General features: G+C 49.9%; 2 protein-coding genes across 7 annotated transcripts; both read left to right on the top strand.

The window, feature by feature from the left end:
* Nucleotides 1-1,656: 1,656 nt before the first annotated feature.
* LOC123189857 (uncharacterized) lies at nt 1,657-6,645 on the top strand. 6 transcript variants are annotated; one of them, XM_044602365.1, is made up of 10 exons: nt 1,657-2,130; nt 3,269-3,583; nt 3,653-3,865; nt 3,958-4,050; nt 4,168-4,251; nt 4,454-4,826; nt 4,927-4,984; nt 5,198-5,250; nt 5,352-5,379; nt 6,377-6,645. In XM_044602365.1, exons 2-10 carry the CDS (start codon nt 3,269-3,271, stop codon nt 6,381-6,383), a joined length of 1,224 nt encoding a protein of 407 aa, XP_044458300.1. In that variant the 5' UTR covers nt 1,657-2,130; the 3' UTR covers nt 6,384-6,645. The 6 variants fall into 6 exon arrangements, 4 of the variants coding, with proteins under 4 accessions (XP_044458300.1, XP_044458299.1, XP_044458297.1 ...); XR_006496022.1 differs by having other exon boundaries at nt 1,658-2,130; nt 4,439-4,826; nt 5,117-5,250; nt 5,352-5,393; XR_006496023.1 differs by having other exon boundaries at nt 1,658-2,130; nt 4,439-4,826; nt 5,117-5,250.
* Nucleotides 6,646-7,408: 763 nt separating this feature from the next.
* Nucleotides 7,409-9,058, top strand: LOC123189856 (UDP-glycosyltransferase 73C6). The gene has a single exon (XM_044602361.1). It carries the CDS (start codon nt 7,486-7,488, stop codon nt 8,950-8,952), a length of 1,467 nt encoding a protein of 488 aa, XP_044458296.1. The 5' UTR covers nt 7,409-7,485; the 3' UTR covers nt 8,953-9,058.
* The last annotated feature ends 13,070 nt before the right edge of the window (nt 9,059-22,128 follow it).

The raw sequence follows: 22,128 nt of genomic DNA on the forward strand, positions 1-22,128 counted from the left end.
ATCATGATTGAAAATAAATAGATCGAAAGCCTCTCCTCCGAAAAAAATATGCAGTCTGCTAGCGAGAAAATGGTACTCAAAAACAATTTTATATTGTGCAGCGGAGGGAGTAGCTTAACAAAAAAAAGCAACATCCGAGCATCTCTAACACTAATAACTCACAAATTTTCTCAGGCATTCGTCTATGAACAGAAAGGACCAATCTACACGCACGAATACGGAAGGCCGCCGTTCAACATTGCCCGCATATATTTCAAGCCGGATTTCAATTAACCGGACAAAATGGATGCAAAACGGCAGATTTCATCAAAATTCAAATAGAAAATAACACAAATCATCTGTACATAGCAATCAAATAAATCTAGTACAAATAATAGTTCAAATTCAACAAGACTAACCGGATGTTCAACAAGTCTTTCATGAACGGATCATGTCGCCCCATACACACACTGTCTCTTCAACTTCATCCAACAGTGTATGTGCATAAATGGTCGTCTCTCTGTCGTGTCATACAACACGGCAGCGCATGCGGGGCTACATAATGTGTAGACCAACATTAAATGAATGATTTAATCAATAAGTTGAGCAAGCAGAATCAAAACTTACGATCTCCTCCTCTGCAGAGCGCAATGGTCACCTTTCCTCCAGCGGACCAACCGCGTCACAAAACTTGGTGACGGAGGTCTGGATGGCATATCACCGATACAATAACAACCTCACATTTGCATTGTTGGATGATGTGCATGGCGTATGGTACAATGTGCTTTCGAACGTGAAACGAATTATGCACGTGCTGCCAGAAGATCCCGTCTACTCCTACCTACGGAATCCACGAATACAGTCAACCATGCATCGCACAACAACTCATTTTTCATGGTCGAGTACCCTGCCTTCCTTCATACTCTAAAAAATGACATGATGTTCGAACATAAGCTCAATGGCATTTGATCGAACACCTATCCGGTGTGGTGTCCTCCATGGACAACGTCGATCAGGATGGATAGGTGGCTGGGGGGGGAGGGGGGAGGGTACCTGCCTACGTACAGGTCCTGGATGGACGACGCCATCGTAAAAGGAGAGCGGACGTGTCAGTGTTGGTTGCGGAGGTTCGGCAATGCATGTGTGCGAGCTGGAGAGGTATAACAGGGACGTCGAAGGAGGAGGGTGTAGATGCAAAGTAAAAGGGAGAAGGGATGAAATGGAAGAAAATATGACCGGATGGGAATTTAATGGGCCCGAGATGTCGAAGTCTTACGTGCCTGATTTCCGGACTCACATAAAGCCCCCGACTTTGCTTTCATTGACAAGAAAAAGTGTGGTCGGATCATTTGACAGACTGATACAAGTCTGCCTTGGATGACATACCACATGTATGCAGATGGTTTATGAGTCCGCGTTGATGTGCTAGGGAAGACATCAAAATACAACTACCGGAGAAACAGTTGTTTAAGAGCAGGTAGTCGAGCTACGGAAGAAGGGAAGGCAGTTCTGCTGCACTGCCACTACAAGAAAATATATCATTTGCCACCAGATATTTTGTCACCAAGCGGTTTGGTGGCTGAAGATGTACTAATTGCAACCAGCTAATTAGTTCCTTGGTCACCATAGGCCTATGTGTTGTACCCTCACGACTTTGTATCCAGTGGAGAAATAGCAACCAAGGGCTAGTATGCAAAAAGGCAAGTCACCTTCCTAGCGTCTCCCCAAATCCCCCAAATCAGATCGACATCCCTGGCGGCGGCCGACGCGTTCCTTGGTGGCTGACTCGTTCCTGTCGGCGGAGGGGGCGGCGGAAGGCGGAGGGCGCGCTCCCCGCGACGGCTGGCGTTTTCCTCGCGGCAGAAGAGAGGGGGCTCTTCCTTGCGGCAGCGGCGGGCGTGTTCCTCACGACGGCGGCGGCGACGGGCATGTTCCTCGCGACGGCAGCGGCGGGCTTGTCCCTTGCGGCGGTGGTGGCAGCTCGGCTGCGTGGGGGAGGTGAAGCAGCGGCGGCAGCGGCCGCGTGGTCGAAGGGAAGGGGCGCCTAGGGTTCCTCCTTCCCCAACCCCAACCAGCTCTGCAGGAACCGACGCCCCAAGCTCGCCAACGAGATCTCGCTCTCACCGTCAACACCAGAAAAAGCTTCAACCCGTAAGACTGATCTCCTCTCTGTCCTTGCCTCCTTCCCTGTGTCTCTCCATTAATTTCCTTGGAGTACTTGATGGCTAGATCATGCACTTCAAGTGTTTGTGGAAATGTGTAAGTAAAATATACATGTAGCTTACGGTTTGTGATTTGGAAACTGGCTTGGCCTACCATGTAGAGTTCGGTTGTGTGATTTGACTATAATGTCAATATTGGCTTGGTCCGGTTGATGTGTTGTGTAGAATAATGACAATACTGAGAGTTAGATTATCCTGAGAGTTAGATTATCCTCTTCAAAACCAGAGTAGTAGAATAATGGCAATACTGCCGTGCCCAACCGGGCCATAATATACATATAGTCTTGGTTTTGCTTGTAGTAAAATATACAGCATAATGTTACTGCATATTGATACTTACAACATCAGGACTTGTAGTATATGTTAGTAGTACAATGTTTAGAAAGGATATGCAGTTCTATGATGACTATCTTCAAATACTGTTCTGTGAAGACTGTCTTTGTATAATGTTGTAGTATAATATTTGAAGACTGTCTTTGTATACAATTCTAGTATAAAATTATAGAGTTCCATGGCTGCTGTTGTTGTGATATTATATTTTAGTATAATGTTACTACATATAAAATAATTACATAAGCAAGTTGCGTGTTTAGTTTTGTTGACATGATGTTGCACCAGAAACTGTTACTGATCCAAAAGAGTTGGCATCTTTGAAGGAGAGCCATGTCTCTCAGGATAATTCTGAAGAGGAACCAGAGTGGTAGAATAATTATGTGTTGTATCGGGTTATATGTCTCCTATTTCAGGTTATGTTAGACTACATGTGTCCCGTGTCAGGTTATATTAGAATAATGGTGTTCTATTTCAGTGTATATCAGACTATATGTATCCTGTTTCAGGTTATATCAGACTATATGTATCTTGTTTTAGGTTATATTAGACTATATATGTCCTGTCTCAGGTTATTTCGAATTATTATTGATACTTATGATTTATTTATGTTGCCACAATATATCTAATTACTATGTAACTCGTGGTTTATTTCTGTTGACGTAGCAAATCTGATTTCCCTATCTTCCTAATATAAACAATCTGGGTATTGTTCCATTCTTTTAATTCTATGGCAGATGGGACCTGGACGAACAGTCCGGCCACCAAGAAATGCCCCGCAATCTCAAGGTCAACATTCTGGGAGTACCTCAGCATCAAAATCCAGGAAGGTACGTGGGATAAATAAGGGAAAGGGCTTGGAGCGTTTGATCAAAAGGGCAGGTCATCCACTAAACTTGACCATCTCCGAAGAGAGAAGACCTATTGGAGAAAATAATGAATTACTTTCCAGAGAGATTGGACTTCTTACACGGTACCATGCACCTATCCAACGTGCCGGGTGGCATAGTCTGACTGAGGATGATAAGGAGCCGTTGTATGAACTTCTAAAGGTATGTAAGATTATCAAACTTTCTAACTTAGAATATGTATAGTTTTAACTTTGAGTTCTTTCTTCGTAGCTTAAGTTCAATCTTGATTTCACCCAAGATCATATCAAAGGCTGTGTGGATCTGCTATTCTCTTCAAGCTACAAAAGTTTCCGTCACAAGTGTTATGAACATTATGTAAAATCTGGTGATGATGCTAGAAGCAATCCATATCCTCCCCTTATTGATAATAGAGTTGGAGACTGGATTTGGCTCTGTGATCATTTTGAAACAGAAGAATTTAAGGTATGGTAGTCTTTGAATGGATGTCAACAGTTTTGCATCTATCTTATCACTTGACCCTGCCTTATTTGTTTACAAAAAACTACCATATGCAGAAACGGTCCACAATTGGGAAGGCTAACCGCTCAAACCTACCTTATGTTCACAAGAAGGGAACAAAGTCATTTGTAGCGGTTCAACATGAATTAGTAAGTCACTATTACTTATCTTTATCTTGTGTCACAATTGTGGTGAAAGCAGAATATCAAAACTTGTAGCTGTCTTATTATGTTCATGTCTTTTGACTTTGAATCTTGTATTATCAGAATTGTGGCGATATCAGACTATACAAGGAGTGTTACTCTAGTGATAAGAAGGGATGGGCATCAGAAGATGCCAGGAATAAACATGTAAGTACCATGTAACAAATTAATTTCTGTTGAGAGAGATTAAGCAATGGGAATACTTAGATACAAATGAGAACTAGAGAGCAAGAAATGGTTCTTGTACTTTTAAGTAGTAGTGATGGCAGAACTAGATGATGCACTATTATTAGGAAGATGTGCATGATATAGGTACAAATAATTATTAATGCAGGAAGAAATGTTGCAGAAGCAAAAGGAACCTATAGAGGAGGGTGAAGTACCTTTAACAGAGCAACAGATTTGCGAGCATGTGCTAGGTAAGGCATATGGTTACGTCAGAGGTCGGGGTCATGGACCAAAACCAAATAGAAGGGCTTACTCAAGCGCATCAAGCTCAACTCAGCATGTAGTGGAAGAATTGGCCTCTACAAAGGAGATTGTTGCTACGCAGCAAACTCAAATTGAGGCTCAACAATCTCAACTTGAAGCTCAACAGAAGAAGATCGATTGGCTACAAAGTGTCGTGTCTAACTTGGTTGGCATTTCACCTCCTATGGACGGCACTAGTGCAACAGGGCTAGGTTTCACAACTGAGCGGCCAATGCCATCTGACGGAATAGGTATGCAACACATCAATCTCAACTATTTTTGGCATTTTTTATTCACTGAAAATACATGTAGCATATTGCCTTTTATAAAGCATTCCAATTTCTGCCACAGGTTCGCTGATATCTAACACTGTAGAAAGGATGTCAAGTTTTCCAAGATCATTTGCAAGGTAATGTTATTTTTCCCATGCTCTGGTATTTTAGATGATGCCTCCTACACCTGCAGCTTGCTTAGATATAGCAGTGTACTTGGTATCGAGATCTTCTAATCACGATAGTTCTTGCTAATAATTCTGTAACAGAAAATGAAGATACTCATCATGAATATATGGACTTACAAATTCCAATGTATAGCTAGTAATACATGTATACATTTTCAACAGTCATTTGAGGCCAGGATATAGACCTGCTCCAACTTCTTCTTCTGATGGCAATGGTATGATCAGTTTGCCTCTCCTTCAAACAATCAAAATACTATGTGATTTGGCAAATTTCTTCATGATCTTAATCTTGATGGTCCAAATTTGTGAATCACAGGCTCTCTGGTGTCGGATGGAGGGTCCAGGTATTCATGATCAGGTTGCTAGCTTTATTTTATGTTGTTTACCTCACCAACCAAACACGCTCCTGCAGTGCTTTCCCCCTGGCCGACACGATTCAATGCTGCACTTTCCCTGCTTTTCGTGCCTGCTACCACATCTCAAGAAAGGCACATTGCATTGCCGATTAATTCTCTGCCTTACCTAGTCATTCTATTAGTTAATCCCCGGCACAAGCTTGTCTTTCTCGTCTTGGGCGAATGACACGGCTTGGCACTAGTTAACTTGCCATTTCTTCATTGACGATTAGCTAGCCTTAAACACTACTGGCCTCTGAATTTTTGGGTGTGCCGGTGCACCTAGATCCACCCCGTTGCTTCTTCAAAATGCCAGATCAATCTACTTATCTGACTGAATTCTCTTGACCACATTTACTCTCGCTTAGTCGAGTTCTGCCACCACCCATGCACTCTGGTTATTAACACCAGTTTAAGTTAATTTAATGCGCTCATTTTTATTTGATTAGTTTGCTGCGACGCTGATAATATTAAGTGTACGTAGATTAGCTCAAGTCTTGGATGTAATCACGTATGCAGTCTGTTTACTTTTGCTAGACCTGACCTGACCATGTTCCTTAATGTTGGTTTCACACGATTCGTTAGTTCATTATCCAGCGACGTCTCTTGGTGGACAATTGGATAGTTATTGGTTTCTGACCCATGGGAGTTGGAGAATAATGTGATTCAGAGTTAGCTATGTACAAATGTATAGTAGAAATTAAAAGTAGGTAGGTGGCAAAGTAGGTAGGTGATTCAGAGTTAGCTACGTACAAATGTATTTCCTATGTATGTGTGCAGTTTTTCTTCCTGTGTTGTTGAGCTTCTGAGCTATGGCAAAGCTGATCAAGTGACTGGCAATTTGGTGTCTCTAGCTTAGTTTATTGGCATGCTTGCACTCTTTCTGATGTTTGTTATGTCTGGTGTTGTTAATGAAATAACATGTGCTCTGGCCACCATTATATAGGAGATGACCTTGGAGGAGCAGCGGAAAGCAATACTCGCGCTAAAGACTGAGAAGAGAAAACTAGTTGGATCTAAAGAAAATTCAGTGTACAAATGCTAAATGTAATGTTTGGATCATATTGGGGTTTACTGATTGGATCATATGTTCAGATCAGTACTAAACGTGGTACTGTACTTTGCAAATGCTAGAGTGGTATTTCCTACTTGCAAAACAAAATTCAGTTTAGCATGTAATGTTTGGATCATAAGTTTACAAATGTTGATTCTGAACTTCTGAATGTTGGTTTTGAACTGCCAAATGTCTAAAATTCTGAGATTTCTTGCATACTGCAAATGTCAGCGTGTGACAATATACTGTACCTATGATATAGTTGCTTTCTCATGCCTGTAGTTACCAAGGTTTACAATTTTTTGGTTACAAAAGATGTCTAGTCTCCAACATGTAGTTGGTCTCTACATTCTTTTAGTCACCAAGCCTTGGCTGGTCACTTGATATCTCTAGCCACTAACCATGTACATGGTTGCTGTACATTTTTAGCAACCAAGTCGTCCATGGTCTCTAGATGTCATCAGTCACCAAGTCTCCCTTGGTCCCTAGATGCCATTAGTCACCAGATTTGGTTGGTAGCTATTGGTATGACATTTAGTGACCAGGGTTCTCAATGTTGGTCGCTCAATATCTATAGCGACTAGACTATAGCCACCACGAAGCGACCAAGTAGTGTTGGTACCAATAGACCACTAGCCACCAATTTTGTACCTTTAGCAACCGATCACCTTGGTGGCTAAAACTCATGTCTCTAGTAGTGTGCGTGGAATGTTCGTTCGTCTTTGCCCTTTGAAGCCCCGACCACCGCCCAGGACAACTAATTTCCTAGTTTATCAAATATCAATCATGGAGCAATAAGACCGCTACTTGCGTCTGCATACGCATGTGCACCCAATGTGTCGACACACATCGCGCGGGTCACGGAACCTGCATATAAAACAAGATCCTACCCAGCAGCTCGTCGCACACAAACTAAGAGCCATAGTTCCCATCTCATAATTTTCAGTCATACCAAACTTTGTCGAATTTGTGGACACCATAGTGCAGCACAGTAACAGGCAATGGAGACCGCCAGAAAGCCTCACTTTGTGCTCGTCCCATGGATAGGAAGCATCAGCCACATCGTCCCCATGACGGACATCGGCTGCCTTCTCGCCTCCCATGGAGCGTCGGTCGCCATCATCACGACGCCCGCCAACGCGTCGCTTGTCCAGAGCCGCGTCGACCGTGTCACCCTGGGCGGCACGGCGCTCGCGGTCACCGCGATCCCCTTCCCGGCCGCCGAAGCCGGCCTGCCGGAGGGGTGCGAGAGGTTGGACCTGATCACGTCCCCCGCCATGGTGCCTAGCTTCTTCGAAGCCAACAAGAAGTTCGGCGAGGCGGTGGCGCAGTACTGCCTTCGGGATGCGCAACGCCGGCCGAGCTGCATCGTCGCCGGGATGTGCCACACGTGGACGCTGCCCATGGCGCGAGACCTCGGCGTGCCCTGCTACATCTTCCACGGCTTCGGCGCGTTCGCCTTGCTCTGCATCGAGCACCTCTACAGGCAAGGCCGGCAAGAGGGGATTGCGTCTCCGGACGAGCTCGTCGACATCTCAGTCCTGCAGGCGTTCGAGTGCAAGATCCTCGTTAGGCAGCTGCCGCCGCATTTCTTGCCATCCACGTCCATGGGGAGCGGGGTGATGCAGGAGGTCCGGGAGTTCGACATGGCCATGGACGGCGTCGTGGTGAACAGCTTCGACGAGCTGGAGCACGGCTCCACGGCGCTTCTCGCGGCCGCCGCAGGCAGGAAAGTTCTCGCCGTGGGGCCGGTCTCTCTGTGCTGCGCACCTAGTCTCGACCCGCAGAGCGATGACGCGAGGCGGTGCATGTCGTGGCTGGACGGCAAGAAGGCCAAGTCCGTGGTGTACGTGAGCTTCGGCAGCGCCGGGTGCATGCCGCCCGCGCAGCTCATGCAGCTCGGCATGGCCCTGGTCTCGTGCCGCTGGCCTGTCATGTGGGTTATCAGAGGCGCTGACTCGTTGCCCGACGACGTGAAGGTGTGGCTACGTGAGAACACCGACGGCGACGGCGACGCGGACAGCAAGTGCCTCGTGGTGCGCGGGTGGGCGCCGCAGGTGGCCATCCTGGCGCACCCGGCGGTGGGCGGATTCATGACGCACTGTGGGTGGGGCTCGACCCTGGAGAGCGTCGCCGCCGGCGTGCCCATGGTCACCTGGCCTCTGTTCGCCGAGCAGTTCGTGAACGAGAAGCTGATCGTGGACGTGCTTGGCATCGGGGTGTCCGTCGGCGTGACAAAGCCAACGGCCAACGTCCTGACCGCTGGCAAACATGGCAGCGGAGAGGCGGAGGCGGAGGTTGGGGCGGAGCAAGTCAACAGCGCTCTGGAGAAGCTGATGGATGGAGGGGATGAAGGGGAGGACATGAGGAGGAAGGCTCTGGCATGTAAAGCGAAAGCAAACGCTTCTCTGAAGGAAGGTGGGTCGTCGTACAACAATTTAGAGGAATTGATTCAGTCTTGTGTCTGAAAATTCGACTGGGCAGTCTTAGCTAATGGGATGAGAATATAATTTCTTTGTGTCGATTGTTCCTGCAGTATAAGCCAAAATGCCAATAAAGGACTGAAGTTTCTAACCCTACTTTCACCTCTTGACTTTCTACCAAACCCACAGCAGTTGGTATTCAGTGTTTAACGGAAATCCCTCCTTCGCCCAGAGCGAACATACCTGAACAAGTGTCTGAAGTCCGACCCACTCTCACACTAAACGTAGGGGCGCAGGCAACTCGAAGCAAATCACCCGTGAAAATATAATAGCAAGTGAGGAAAATACTCGATATCGAAATTTGTATGTGGCCCAGTCATTTTACGAGAAGTGCCACATTTATATTAATAACATCAATAGATTACAGCAAATGTAGCATCTCTCTCAAGAAATCTAAAGAGATAGCACACCAAGAGAAAGTACATGAAACACTCCCAACAAAGGAATTATGCAGAAAAATCCTTCTTCATTCCTGCAACCACCAACACATTGACCAAAAACTTCGACCACCGCTGTCCCCGAAGTGTCCGCCGGAAAGGAGAAGAAACGGTCTCCACTAAGCAAAAATCCAAAAGAAAACCATGCTGAAATTTGAGATGGGCTATAGGTGATGGGGTTATGTACCTAGGGTAGGGTCATGGACCTGTTCCAAGTAACTTACCCCAAGACATCCTTAGAAGAGGTCGCCTTCCAGTCGACCAATGAGGACACACTCGACTGGCCTGAAGGACTCGACCACGAAGACTCACTCGACCACCAGGAGGTCAAGAGGCAGTCTGCACTGCAACGGCCTGTAATCAAGTAGACTTTATGATAGTAAAGGCACTTTATGTGGGGCGTTACCAGTAACGCCCCAGACTTAACTCACCTTAAACCCTCTCCTGCGTGGGCTGGCTAGGGTCCTGGCGCACTCTATATAAGCCACCCTCCTCCACAGGCAGAGGGGTTCGGCACCTTGTAATTCATACATTCATAATCCACTCGACCGCCTCCGGGCTCCGAGACGTAGGGCTGTTACTTCTTCCGAGAAGGGCCTGAACTCGTACATCTTTTGTGCTTACAACCTCTCCATAGCTAGGACCTTGCCTCTCCATACCTACCCCCCACTCTACTGTCCGGCTTAGAACCACGACAGTTGGCGCCCACCGTGGGGCAGGTGTTTTAGCGATTTTGTGGAGAAGTTGCGATTCTTCCGAGTACTCTCATCATGGTGTCTGCTGGAGTTTTGGTCAAGGGTCAAGAGATCCGTCTCGGCGCTCTCACCTTCATCGCCGACGACTCCGCATGGCTCCAGGAGGCTCCACTCGACGTAGACGCGCTCCCCGTCCGCGGTGCGACGCATTTTCGCGCATGCGTCCGCGGCGTTCTGCTGCGGCAACCGTCGACCCAGTATCGGTCGGCCCCTCCATCGTCCACCCTCCCGGTCTCCCGCCAGCGCAAGCGCTCAGGCCGGTCGAGGCTTCAGCGATGGGTGAGTCACGCGGTGGCTCGCCAATCGGCCACTACACAAGTTGCGGCAATCGAGCCCAACGAATCTCTCTACGGCTTGTTCGATCAGTCGACTGGCTCCGGAGAGACTGCATCTGAGTGCGGAAGCAGTGATCCAGCGGCGGAAATCTTGATGGTCGACGGGCCCCACAGCCCTCCTGGCTTCGCCCGTGGTGGTGGAGCAGGTGACGGCGGCGACCCTGCACGAGACTACGAAGAGTACCAGCCCGAGCCACTCGACTCTCTGCAAAGAGAAGAGCTTCGCCGCAGGAACGAGGATCCCCTGCGTATTCCCATCGCAGGAGAAACCCCCGAGGCTCGTGCCTTGGAGGAGGCGCGTCTGGCCAATTTGGCCGAGCGCACTCGACTGGAGAACCTTCAGCGAGCACTCGACGAGCGCGCGCGGCAACGAGTTCCCGACACCAGTCGACGTCAACTCTTCCCGCCGACTCAGGTATATCGAACCCCAATTCAGAATTTAGCAGCTGCGACCCGTATAGCAGAGTCCATTCAGCCTTCGCAGTCGGAAGCTGGTAGAGGTTTGCTGCAGATCAGGGATCTGCTCCGGGCAGCAGGAGATCAGAATTCAGCCGTGTCTCAGTCGCGCAACAGAATTCGCAGTCGATCTGTCACTGTGAATACGGTTCAGTCGGCTCACAGCCCCAGATCGCCTCCGCGGCGCGAAGGGCGTGAGAATCGGCGAGATCAATATGGCGACAGACTCGACCGAGATGATAGGCGTCGAGTGCCCTATTCCCCTCCGAGGGGTGGGTCTTACGCTCCTCGGCAGCCAGATGATAGGCGTCAGTACAGTACAGGGCGTAGGGTTCCAGTTGACCCCAGAGAACCAGGCTTCGACGCGCGATCCATTATCGTGCAAGGGTTGGTCGACCGGAACAGAGCCCATCGAGGTGCACTCGACAGAGATGTACCCGCGAGCAGTCGAGTACATGTTTCTGGTCCTGAATGTTTCAGCAGAGCTATCAGAGCCGCAGTTATCCCCCCCAATTTCAGGTTGGCAACAGGAGTCAGCAAGTTCACTGGTGAGTCTAAGCCTGAAACTTGGCTTGAAGACTACCGAGTGGCAGTTTAGATCGGTGGTGGGAACGACGAGGTGGCCATGAAGCATTTGCCCCTCATGTTGGAAGGTTCTGCCAGGGCATGGTTGACTCAATTACCTCCTAGCAGCATTTACACTTGGGAGGATCTGTCCCGAGTGTTCGTCAGAACGTTTGAAGGGACTTGCAAGCGACCAGCGGGGTTGACAGAGTTGCAAGTCTGCGTGCAGAAAACTAATGAGACTCTCAGAGAGTATATTCAGAGGTGGATCACTTTGCACCACACTGTGGAAAATGTCTCTGATCATCAGGCAGTATGCGCCTTCAAAGACGGCGTCAAGAACAGAGAACTGAGTTTGAAATTTGGTCGAACCGGTGACATGACCTTGAGTCGGATGATGGAGATTGCTACCAAGTACGCCAACGGCGAAGAAGAAGACCGACTCCGAAGCGGCAAGCACAAGCCGAGTCAGTCGGAAAAAGGAAACACCAGTCGGAAACAGAAGCGGAAGGCTGAACCGGCAGCTCCTGGAGAGGCTCTGGCCGTGACTCAAGGAAAGTTTAAGGGGAAACCAAAAGGATCCTGGAACCCCAAGAAGGTAAAGGATAAAGAAGGGAACGACGTGATGGATATGCCGTGTCACATTCACACGAAGAAAGATGAAGAGGGGAATATCATTTACCCAAAGCACACCACTCGCCAATGTCGACTCCTGATCCAGCAGTTTCAGGGAAAACAGTCTAAGGACAAGGAGAAGGAGTCGGACAAGGCCGAAGACAAAGAGGACAGTGAGGGAGGATATCCGCATATCAACTCCACTCTGATGATCTTTGCAGATGTGGAAAGCAGAAGTCGACTGAAAGTGATTAACCGAGAGGTGAACATGGTTGCCCCAGCAAAGGCAAATTATCTGAAGTGGTCTCAAACACCCATCACATTCGACCAATCTGATCACCCGACTCATATTGCCACCCCCGGGAGGCAAGCTTTGGTGGTCGATCCAGTTGTCGAAGGCACTCGATTGACAAAGGTGCTGATGGATGGTGGAAGTGGGCTGAACTTATTGTATGCGGACACATTGAAAGGTATGGGCATTCCGATGTCCCAACTAAGCACTAGTAACATGAGCTTCCACGGAGTTATACCAGGGAAGAAGGCCGAGTCACTCGGCCAGATAGCTTTGGACGTGGTGTTTGGTGATTCGAAGCATTTTCGCAAAGAAAAGTTGACGTTTGAGGTCGTGGATTTTCAAAGTGCATATCATGCCATTTTGGGGAGACCAGCCTATGCACGGTTCATGGCTCGACCATGTTACGTGTACCTCAAATTGAAGATGCCCGGTCCCAAAGGTGTGATCACTGTCACCGGTGATAGGAAAAAGGCAGAGGAGTGCTTTCAGAAGGGCTCCAAGATTGCCGATTCCCAAGTGACAGTGGTCGAGTTCGAAGAATACAAGCAAAACGCAGATCCGAGTGACTTGCTGCGATCCAAGAAGCCCGCCACAGAGTCTGCATTCCAGTCGTCCGGTGAGACGAAGCCTGTTCACATTCACCCGACCGACCCCGAAGCAGCTCCGACCCGCATCTCCACAACACTCGACCCAAAATAGGAAGAAGCGCTCATCCAGTTCCTCCGTGAGAACTGGGACATTTTTGCATGGAAGCCCGCTGACATGCCAGGTGTTCCCAGGGGACTGGCTGAGCATCGCCTAAGAGTCGACTCGTCTGCAAAACCAGTCAAAGAGCATCTTCGGCGGTCCGCCGTCCAGAAGAGAAAGGCCATCGGTGAAGAAGTGGCTCGACTGTTGGCGGCAGGATTTATCCGAGAGATATACCACTCCGAGTGGCTCGCTAATGTCGTCATGGTTCCTAAGAAGGACAAGTCGCTCCGAATGTGCATTGATTTCAAGCACATCAACCGGGCCTGCCCGAAAGATCACTTTCCTCTCCCTCGCATAGATCAAATTGTTGACTCGACCGCGGGATGCGAGAGGTTGTCTTTTTTAGATGCTTACTCCGGGTACCACCAGATCCATCTGTACGGGCCCGATGAGGTAAAAACAGCTTTCATCACTCCATTCGGGTGCTTCTGCTATATCACCATGCCATTCGGCCTCAAGAATGCCGGAGCCACATTTATGCGAATGATTCAGAAGTGTCTACTCACCCAAATCAGTCGGAATGTGGAAGCTTATATGGATGATATTGTTGTCAAGTCACGAAAAGGTTCCGACCTGCTCGCTGACCTTGCCGAAACATTTGCCAACCTCAGAAGGTATGATATCAAGCTCAATCCATCAAAGTGCACATTTGGAGTTCCTGGTGGCAAGTTACTCGGTTTTCTCGTTTCCGAACGGGGAATCGACGCTAACCCAGAGAAGATTGGCACTATTCTCCGAATGAAACGCCCTGTGCGAGTGCACGATGTCCAGAAGCTTACTGGATGCTTGGCCGCATTGAGTCGATTCATCTCACGACTCGGTGAAAAGGCACTGCCTCTTTACCGACTGATGAAGAAGGCTGACAAGTTCGAGTGGACTCCAGAAGCTGATGCAGCGTTTGCCGAGCTAAAAGCTCTGCTCTCCACCCAGCCGGTGCTTGCTGCTCCAATCAGCAAAGAGCCTCTGTTGCTCTACATCGCAGCCACAGGACAAGTCGTCAGTACTGTGCTAACGGTCGAGCGGGAAGAAGAAGGAAAAGCTCTCAAAGTTCAGCGCCCAGTGTATTATTTGTCTGAAGTCTTGACTCCATCCAAGCAGAGATATCCTCATTATCAGAAGCTTGTGTATGGAATATACATGACCACAAAGAAGGTTGCTCATTATTTCTCTGACCATTCCATCACAGTCGTCAGCGACGCTCCACTATCAGAGATTTTGCACAACAGAGATGCAACTGATCGAGTGGCCAAATGGGCGATTGAACTTCTTCCCCTTGATATCAAGTTTGAGGCAAAGAAAGCCATTAAGTCCCAGGCGATAGCAGATTTCCTCGCCGAGTGGATTGAACAACAGCAGCCGACTGAAGTTCACTCGGAGCATTGGACCATGTTTTTCGATGGCTCTAAGATGTTGAATGGTTCCGGTGCTGGGGTTATCCTGGTTTCCCGCAGAGGAGATAAGCTCAGATATGTGCTCCAGATTCACTTTGATTCCTCCAACAATGAGGCAGAATATGAGGCCCTCCTATATGGGTTGCGCATGGCCATTTCACTCGGCGTCCGTCGCCTAATGGTCTATGGCGACTCGGATTTAGTGGTCAATCAGGTGATGAAAGAGTGGGACGTGAGAAGCCCAGCCATGACTGGATACTGCAGTGCAGTGAGGAAGCTGGAGAAGAAGTTCGAGGGGTTGGAGCTCCATCATATACCCCGACTGAAAAATCAAGCAGCTGATGATCTAGCAAAGATAGGTTCCAAGAGAGAAGCCATTCCGAGTGGTGTGTTCTTGGAGCATATACACGCTCCGTCAGTCAAAGAAGATCCTTTCACCGAAGAAACTCCGCAGCCCAAGAGCGCCACAGATCCGACTGAAGTTGAAGTCCCAGCGGTGGTCGACTTGATCATGGAGGTTTTGGTGGTCATTCCCGACTGGACGATTCCGTATGTCGCATATATCTTGAGGAAAGAGCTTCCGGAGGATGAGGAAGAGGCTCGACAGATCGTCCGTCGATCTAAGGCCTTTACCGTAATCAAAGGACAATTATACAGAGAAAGCGCGACTGGAGTCGGTCAGAAGTGCATAACACCAGAAGAAGGTCGACTCATCCTCAATGATATTCACTCGGGGACCTGTGGTCATCATGCGTCCTCTCGGACCATCGTGGCCAAAGCATACCGAGCCGGATTTTACTGGCCCAAGGCGAATGAGATGGCAAAAGAGATAGTAGATAAGTGCGAGGGATGTCAGTTCTACTCGAATATGTCGCACAAGCCTGCGTCAGCTTTGAAGACCATCCCACTCATCTGGCCTTTTGCAGTTTGGGGGCTGGACATGATCGGTCCTTTGAAAACAGGACGAAGTGGCTTCACGCATGTACTGGTGGCAGTCGACAAGTTCACCAAGTGGATCGAGGCTAAACCAATCAAGAGCCTTGACACCGGTACTGCTGTTAGCTTCATCAGGGAACTAATATTCAGATATGGAGTCCCGCACAGCATCATTACGGATAATGGGTCAAACTTTGACTCAGAGGAATTCAGAGCTTTCTGCGACTCCCAGGGCACACGGGTCGACTACGCATCAGTCGCCCATCCGCAGTCGAATGGACAAGCAGAGCGAGCTAATGGACTGATTCTCAAGGGACTGAAGCCTCGACTGATGCGTGATCTCAAACACGCAGCTGGAGCTTGGGTCGACGAACTTCCCTCGGTGCTTTGGGGGCTGCGGACCACACCTAATCGGTCGACCGGAAGAACTCCATTCTTCTTGGTCTACGGAGCTGAAGCAGTTCTGCCGAGTGATCTTCTCCACAATGCTCCTCGAGTTGAAATCTACAACGAAGCAGAGGCTGAACAAGCGCGGCAGGACGCAGTCGACCTTTTAGAGGAAGAAAGGGAGATGGCTCTGATCCGGTCGACCATCTACCAACAAGATCTGCGCCGTTTCCACGCCCGAAATGTGAGAGGTCGAGCCTTCCAGGAAGGGGATTTGGTTCTCCGAGTGGATCAGCACAAACCACACAAGCTTGCTCCTTCTTGGGAAGGCCCCTTCATCGTCACCAAGGTTCTCCACAACGGGGCGTACCGTCTTTACAACATCGAGCATAATATCGACGAGCCCCGAGCTTGGAACGCGGAGCTACTCCGCCCATTTTACACTTAAGTTTATCACTCGGATGAGTTGCAATAAAGTACTTCTGTAGTTCATGGACCTCAAAATAATAGTGTCAAAGTTCCTCCATAATTTCTGTCACTTTTTATTTTTGTCCAATAAAATTCCCCCTCAGTGGGTGACTTAGCCGCGAATCCATTTCGCCTAAGTTTGTAAAAATCCTACCGAGTGGTGAGCCAGACTCCCACTCGGAGGCTTAGCTGCGAATCCGTTTCGCCTAAGTTATAAAAATCCTACCGAGTGGTAAGCCAGCCTCCCACTCGGAGGCTTAGCTGCAGTCCAAGGACTCGCCTAAGTTTATCAAAATCCTACCGAGTGATAAGCCAGACTTTCACTCGGAGGCTTAGCTGCAGCCCTGTGCTCGCCTAAGTTGTAAAAATCCTACCGAGTGAAGAGCAACCCTCTCACTCGGGGGCTTAGCTGCAGTCCAAGCACTCGCCTAAGTTTATCAAAATCCTACCGAGTGGTAAGCCAGACTTTCACTCGGAGGCTTAGCTGCAGCCCTGTGCTCGCCTAAGTTATAAAAATCCTACCGAGTGAAGAGCAACCCTCTCACTCGGGGGCTTAGCTGCAGTCCAAGCACTCGCCTAAGTTTATCAAAATCCTACCGAGTGGTAAGCCAGACTTTCACTCGGAGGCTTAGCTGCAGCCTTGTGCTCGCCTAAGTTATCAAAATCCTGCCGAGTGAAGAGCAATCCTCTCACTCGGAGGCTTAGCTGCAGCCTCGTGCTCGTCTAAGTTATCAAAATCCTACCGAGTGGTAAGCCAGCCTTCCACTCGGAGGCTTAGCTGCAGCCTCGTGCTCGCCTAAGTTATAAAAATCCTACCGAGTGAAGAGCAACCCTCTCACTCGGGGGCTTAGCTGCAGTCCAAGCACTCGCCTAAGTTGTGAAAATCCTACCGAGTGAAGAGCAATCCTCTCACTCGAAGGCTTAGCTGCAGCCTCGTGCTTGTCTAAGTTATCAAAATCCTACCGAGTGGTAAGCCAGCCTTCCACTCGGAGGCTTAGCTGCAGCCTCGTGCTCGCCTAAGTTATAAAAATCCTACCGAGTGAAGAGCAACCCTCTCACTCGGGGGCTTAGCTGCAGTCCAAGCACTCGCCTAAGTTGTGAAAATCCTACCGAGTGAAGAGCAATCCTCTCACTCGGAGGCTTAGCTGCAGCCTCGTGCTCGCCTAAGTTATCAAAATCCTACCGAGTGGTAAGCCAGCCTTCCACTCGGAGGCTTAGCTGCAGCCTCGTGCTCGCCTAAGTTATAAAAATCCTACCGAGTGAAGAGCAACCCTCTCACTCGGGGGCTTAGCTGCAGTCCAAGCACTCGCCTAAGTTGTGAAAATCCTACCGAGTGAAGAGCAACCCTCTCACTCGGGGGCTTAGCTGCAGCCCTGTGCTCGCCTAAGTTACAAAAATCCTACCGAGTGAAGAGCAATCCTCTCACTCGGGGGCTTAGCTGCAACCCAGTGCTCGCCTAAGTGGACTAAAGAATAAGTCGATTGCAGTGCAGGCACCTTGCTTTGAACCTGCAAAAGACATTCCGAGCCGAAGGCAATCGTATTCAAGCACCAAATCCAAGTTTGAATCGACATCTAAAGGAACCGAAAGTGCTCAGGCGTCAAGCCTGTTAAGGTTTGTCGGTTACAATTCCACTCGGCATACCGAGGCAAATTTAAAGCGTCGAGCCAGAAGAAGTTTTTTACCCCTCCTGTGGAGGGCTGGAAGGTGCAACAAATTCATCAAGGTCAATTCCGTCGGCGATCCGAGTGGCAGCCGCAAGGAAAGTCTCCATAAAGGACCTGAAGTCGTGCTTCTTGGTATTGGCCACCCGAAGGGCCGCCAGCTTCTCCTCTCGTGCATCTTTGCAGTGGACTCGGGCCAGACACAGAGCGACATCTGCACCACACCGAGCTGAGGACTTCTTCCACTCCTGCACTCGACCAGGGATCGTGTTCAAGCGGGCCATCAGCGACTCAAGGTCATTCTGAAGTGTCTCCTCAGGCCAGAGCGTCGAGTCGATGCGCGATGTGGCGGCCTTCAGCTTTGCGAGATAGTCCACGACAGCTGCAACACGGGACTCCAGTCGGAAAACTTCCATGGCAACTTCGTCGTTCACCGGAGAATTGACGGGGTCGAGGTTTGGCTCCAGCCGGCTAGTTTCTTCTTCAAAGTTTTGACAAAATTCTGCAAGGGTGGTCACTAAGTCAAGAGGATGGTCGAATGGAAAAATCACAATTGGAAATGTCTGCCAAGCATAGAGGTTTACCTTCAAGCATAAGAAACAGCTTCTTGGCAAGTCCACTCAGGAAGGCCTCCAGATCAGTTTTCTTCCCAGTCAATTTGCTGACTTGGTCGGTCAGTGCAGCTTTATCAGTTTTCAGTCGACTGACCTCCTTGTTGGCAATCCCAAGAGCAGCTTTCAGATTGGTATTGTCTTGTTCAAGCTTGGTGACTGAAGCTAACTTCTCGTCGGCAAGCTTGATCTTCTCAGCTAGCTCAAGGTCTTTCTTCTGCTGGGCCTCCCTTACCTTACCTACAAGTTACAGCAAGATCAGATTTTGAAACAAGCAAGGGGAAAAGCAGTCGTCAGGGTCTCACCAAACATACCTTCGGTCTCCTCCTTTGCCTTTGTCAGCTTCTCCTGAACTAGCTTCAAGCTCAGCTCGACTTGAGTATGCTTGTGTTCCAGCTCTGAGTAGCGAGCCACAAGATCACAAGAGTTCTGCGAAGAACCAATCGACTAAATGTCAAATATAATTCACTTCCGAGTGAAAAAGGGAAAAACACACGTTTCTAAGACTACAGCCGAATACAAGCATTCGACCGTAGTCTCGGGGACTACACCCAGTGGGTGCACTCAGCGTGCCCCCACTAATCCTGTTGAAGATAAAGTCGACCAGTCGACCTCAAAAAAAAGTGTGCGAGATGCATTCTCTAAGACTGTGATCAACTGCAAGCAGTCGACCACAGTCTCGGGGACTACACCCAGTGGGTGCACTCAGCGTGCCCCCACCGGTTTGTGAAATCCAGTCGACCAGTCGACTGACAGAAAGATTGACATCATAAAGCCTAAGGCCGACTGCCAGCAGTCGACCTTAGCCTTGGGGACTACACCCAGCGGGTGCACTCAGCGTGCCCCCGCTAACACGGAGTTTATTCGACACACCCAGTGGGTGATTACTATAAATACCGGAAAAGAAAAGTTTTTGGTAGCATATCCAACAGAACAAACAGCGGTCGACTGACCTGGACATTGCTTTGGAGGGCAGAGCTGGCGTCATAAGCTGCCTGGCTCGCGTCCCGGATGGTCTTCAGCTGCTCCATCATGAGTCCCGCCTGGCGTATTGCCTCCTTCGCTGCGCCAGCTTGGTCCTCTGGGACGTGGTGCGTCGTGAAGAGGGAGGGCTGCTGAGCACTCGTCAGTGGATTTGCGAAGGACACCGTGTGTCGAGTGGTGTTCTCTTCCTCCACAGTCAGAATCTCAGGCGCCGTCACATCCTGAGGTACCTTACTGGCGGACGCTTTCCGACTCCTCCTGCGTGCCAGTGGTTCTTCATCCTCGTCGTCATCAGGGAGATTGATAACAGTATTGGGTGGAGCTACGGAGAAGAATTAGGATCAGAGATCGCGAGTCAGTCGACTAAGAACGATGTTAAGAATACAGTACCTGGGTTCGAAGTTGCTGCATCCTCCATCTCGTGGTCATCAGCCCGGGCCGAGGTTTCAGAAGTAGCAGCACTGCAACTCCAAAGGATCAGTCGACTAACTTCAGCGTCGACCAGAGATAAAGTTCACACAGAATAAGAAAATATGAGCAGCACGGTTACCCTGATATGGTAGGGATGGACACCTTCATCTTCGGCAAGAGCTTGATCGGCTTCGACGGGGCCGCCCTGGGCTGCTTCGGCGCCTTTTCAGTCGGCACCGGAGAGGTGGTCCGAGGGCGCTTGGTCGACTGAGTGGCGGTCGCAACCCCCTTACCACGTTTGGTCGAAGGGTCGTGGACAAGCTTCGACCGCCTTTCTGAGCGCGGTGGTACGACCTCCTCCTCCTCTTCTTCCTCGTCCTCGACGTCGTCTTCATCGCCGTCATCATCATCATCGTCGTCATCATCCTCTGCAACATCCGAGTCCCATTCCCCCTCTTCCTGGCTCTCGCCCCCGCTCGCCTCGCCTTCCTCAGTCGAAGCTTGTGCCCCATTGGGCATCGAGTACAGCTCGGTGAGGGCCTAGCAGATGCCCAAACAAGGATCAGTCGACCAGTCGGCAGGGTTAACAGAAATGAATACGACAAGGGCGCAATGGAGAGCGGAGTAAGTGTACCTTGTTTGGGTCGCTGTTGTGGTCGAGTGGAGGAATCCTTCTGGCTCCGTGCGGGTTGTCCTTGTTTCCGGTAACGGCTACCATCCATCTTTCCAGAGTGACGTCGTCGACTGCTTCTGGATGGACTCTAGTCTCGTCTTCGGTCCCACAGTACAACCACATGCAGTGGCTCCGGAACTGGAGAGGCTGGATGCGACGCCTGAGGAAAACCTCCAGGAGGTCCATGCCCGTCACTCCCTCCCGAACCAACTACACCACACGCTCCATCAACATCTTCACGTCAGCTTTCTCCTCCGGAATCAGCTTCAGAGGGGAAGGCTTGCTCACTCGGTCCATGGTGAACGGAGGGAGTCCACTCGACTGCCCTGGCGTCGACTGGACCTGGCAGTAGAACCAAGTCGACTGCCAGCCTCTGACGGACTCGGGAAAGGTCATGGGCGGGAAGGTGCTCTTATTCCTCACCTGAATCCCCAGGCCTCCGCACATTTGGACGACTCGGGTTCTCTCATCACCTGGGCTCGCCTTCTTCATGGTCTGAGATCGACACGTGAATATATGTTTGAACAAACCCCAGTGCGGTCGACAGCCCAAGAAACCCTCACACATGGACACGAACGCGGCAAGATAGGCAATGGAGTTTGGGGTAAAGTGGTGGAGCTGCGCTCCGAAGAAATTCAAGAAGCCACGGAAGAAAATACTTGGCGGCAAGGAAAACCCACGATCAACATGAGTGGCCAAAAGCACACACTCACCCTCTTCTGGCTGTGGCTGCCACTCCTCCCCCGGCAACCTCGCAGCTCCGTGAGGGATCAAGCCCTCGTTGGCCATGTCGAGGAGGTCCTTCTCTGTGATGGTCGACTGGATCCAGTCTCCTTGGACCCAGCCCTTCGGCAGGCGGGATCTGGACGAGGACCCTCCGCGGCTGGTGGATCTCCCCTTCGCCTTCTCCGACGCCGACGCCTTCTTGGCGCGCTCCAGCGCCGCCGTCTTCTCCTTGGCCATGGTCGCCGGAGAGATGCACGAAGGGAAGTGGTACGGGGGCGAGAGCGAGCACGCTGAGCTGGGAAGAAGGAAGCAGAGAGAGAGGGAGAATGCTGGGGCGCAGCACAGAAATCCTCGCCGGGCGCATTTATAAGGTCCCTTCCGAGTGGCTGACATGTGGTCCCGGTCGATCTAATCATATCTAAGAGCAGTTATGCAGGCTGGATACGTGGCGAAAAAGGCGGCACGGAGATCGAGGCGTCTATGCCCCGTCCCATCCGAACGCCGCGGTCCGCCCCGCTTCGCGCGCGCCCTCAAATTTCGCATCCCGCGGAATCCGCGAGCAACAAATCAGTCTGTCAGACGCGGTGTTTCCGGCGATCCGTCGCTCGGAGATCGTCGAAGCCCGAAAGGTCACTCGACGCAAAAACAGAATGGATCGAGTCGACTGAAGGCAAATTGCTCCCTGTCAACGAAGAGATTCTTT

This window comes from Triticum aestivum, chromosome 2A, assembly GCF_018294505.1.
Source record: "Triticum aestivum cultivar Chinese Spring chromosome 2A, IWGSC CS RefSeq v2.1, whole genome shotgun sequence".
NCBI lineage: Eukaryota > Viridiplantae > Streptophyta > Magnoliopsida > Poales > Poaceae > Triticum > Triticum aestivum.

Coding starts and splice junctions, on each gene's coding strand:
- LOC123189857 (XM_044602362.1), top strand. CDS start 3,269: ATGGGACCTGGACGAACAGTCCGGCCACCAAGAAATGCCCCGCAATCT. Junction 4,827..4,926: donor AATGCCATCTGACGGAATAG/GTATGCAACACA, acceptor TTTCTGCCACAG/GTTCGCTGATATCTAACACT. Junction 4,985..5,197: donor TTTCCAAGATCATTTGCAAG/GTAATGTTATTT, acceptor CATTTTCAACAG/TCATTTGAGGCCAGGATATA.
- LOC123189856 (XM_044602361.1), top strand. CDS start 7,486: ATGGAGACCGCCAGAAAGCCTCACTTTGTGCTCGTCCCATGGATAGGA.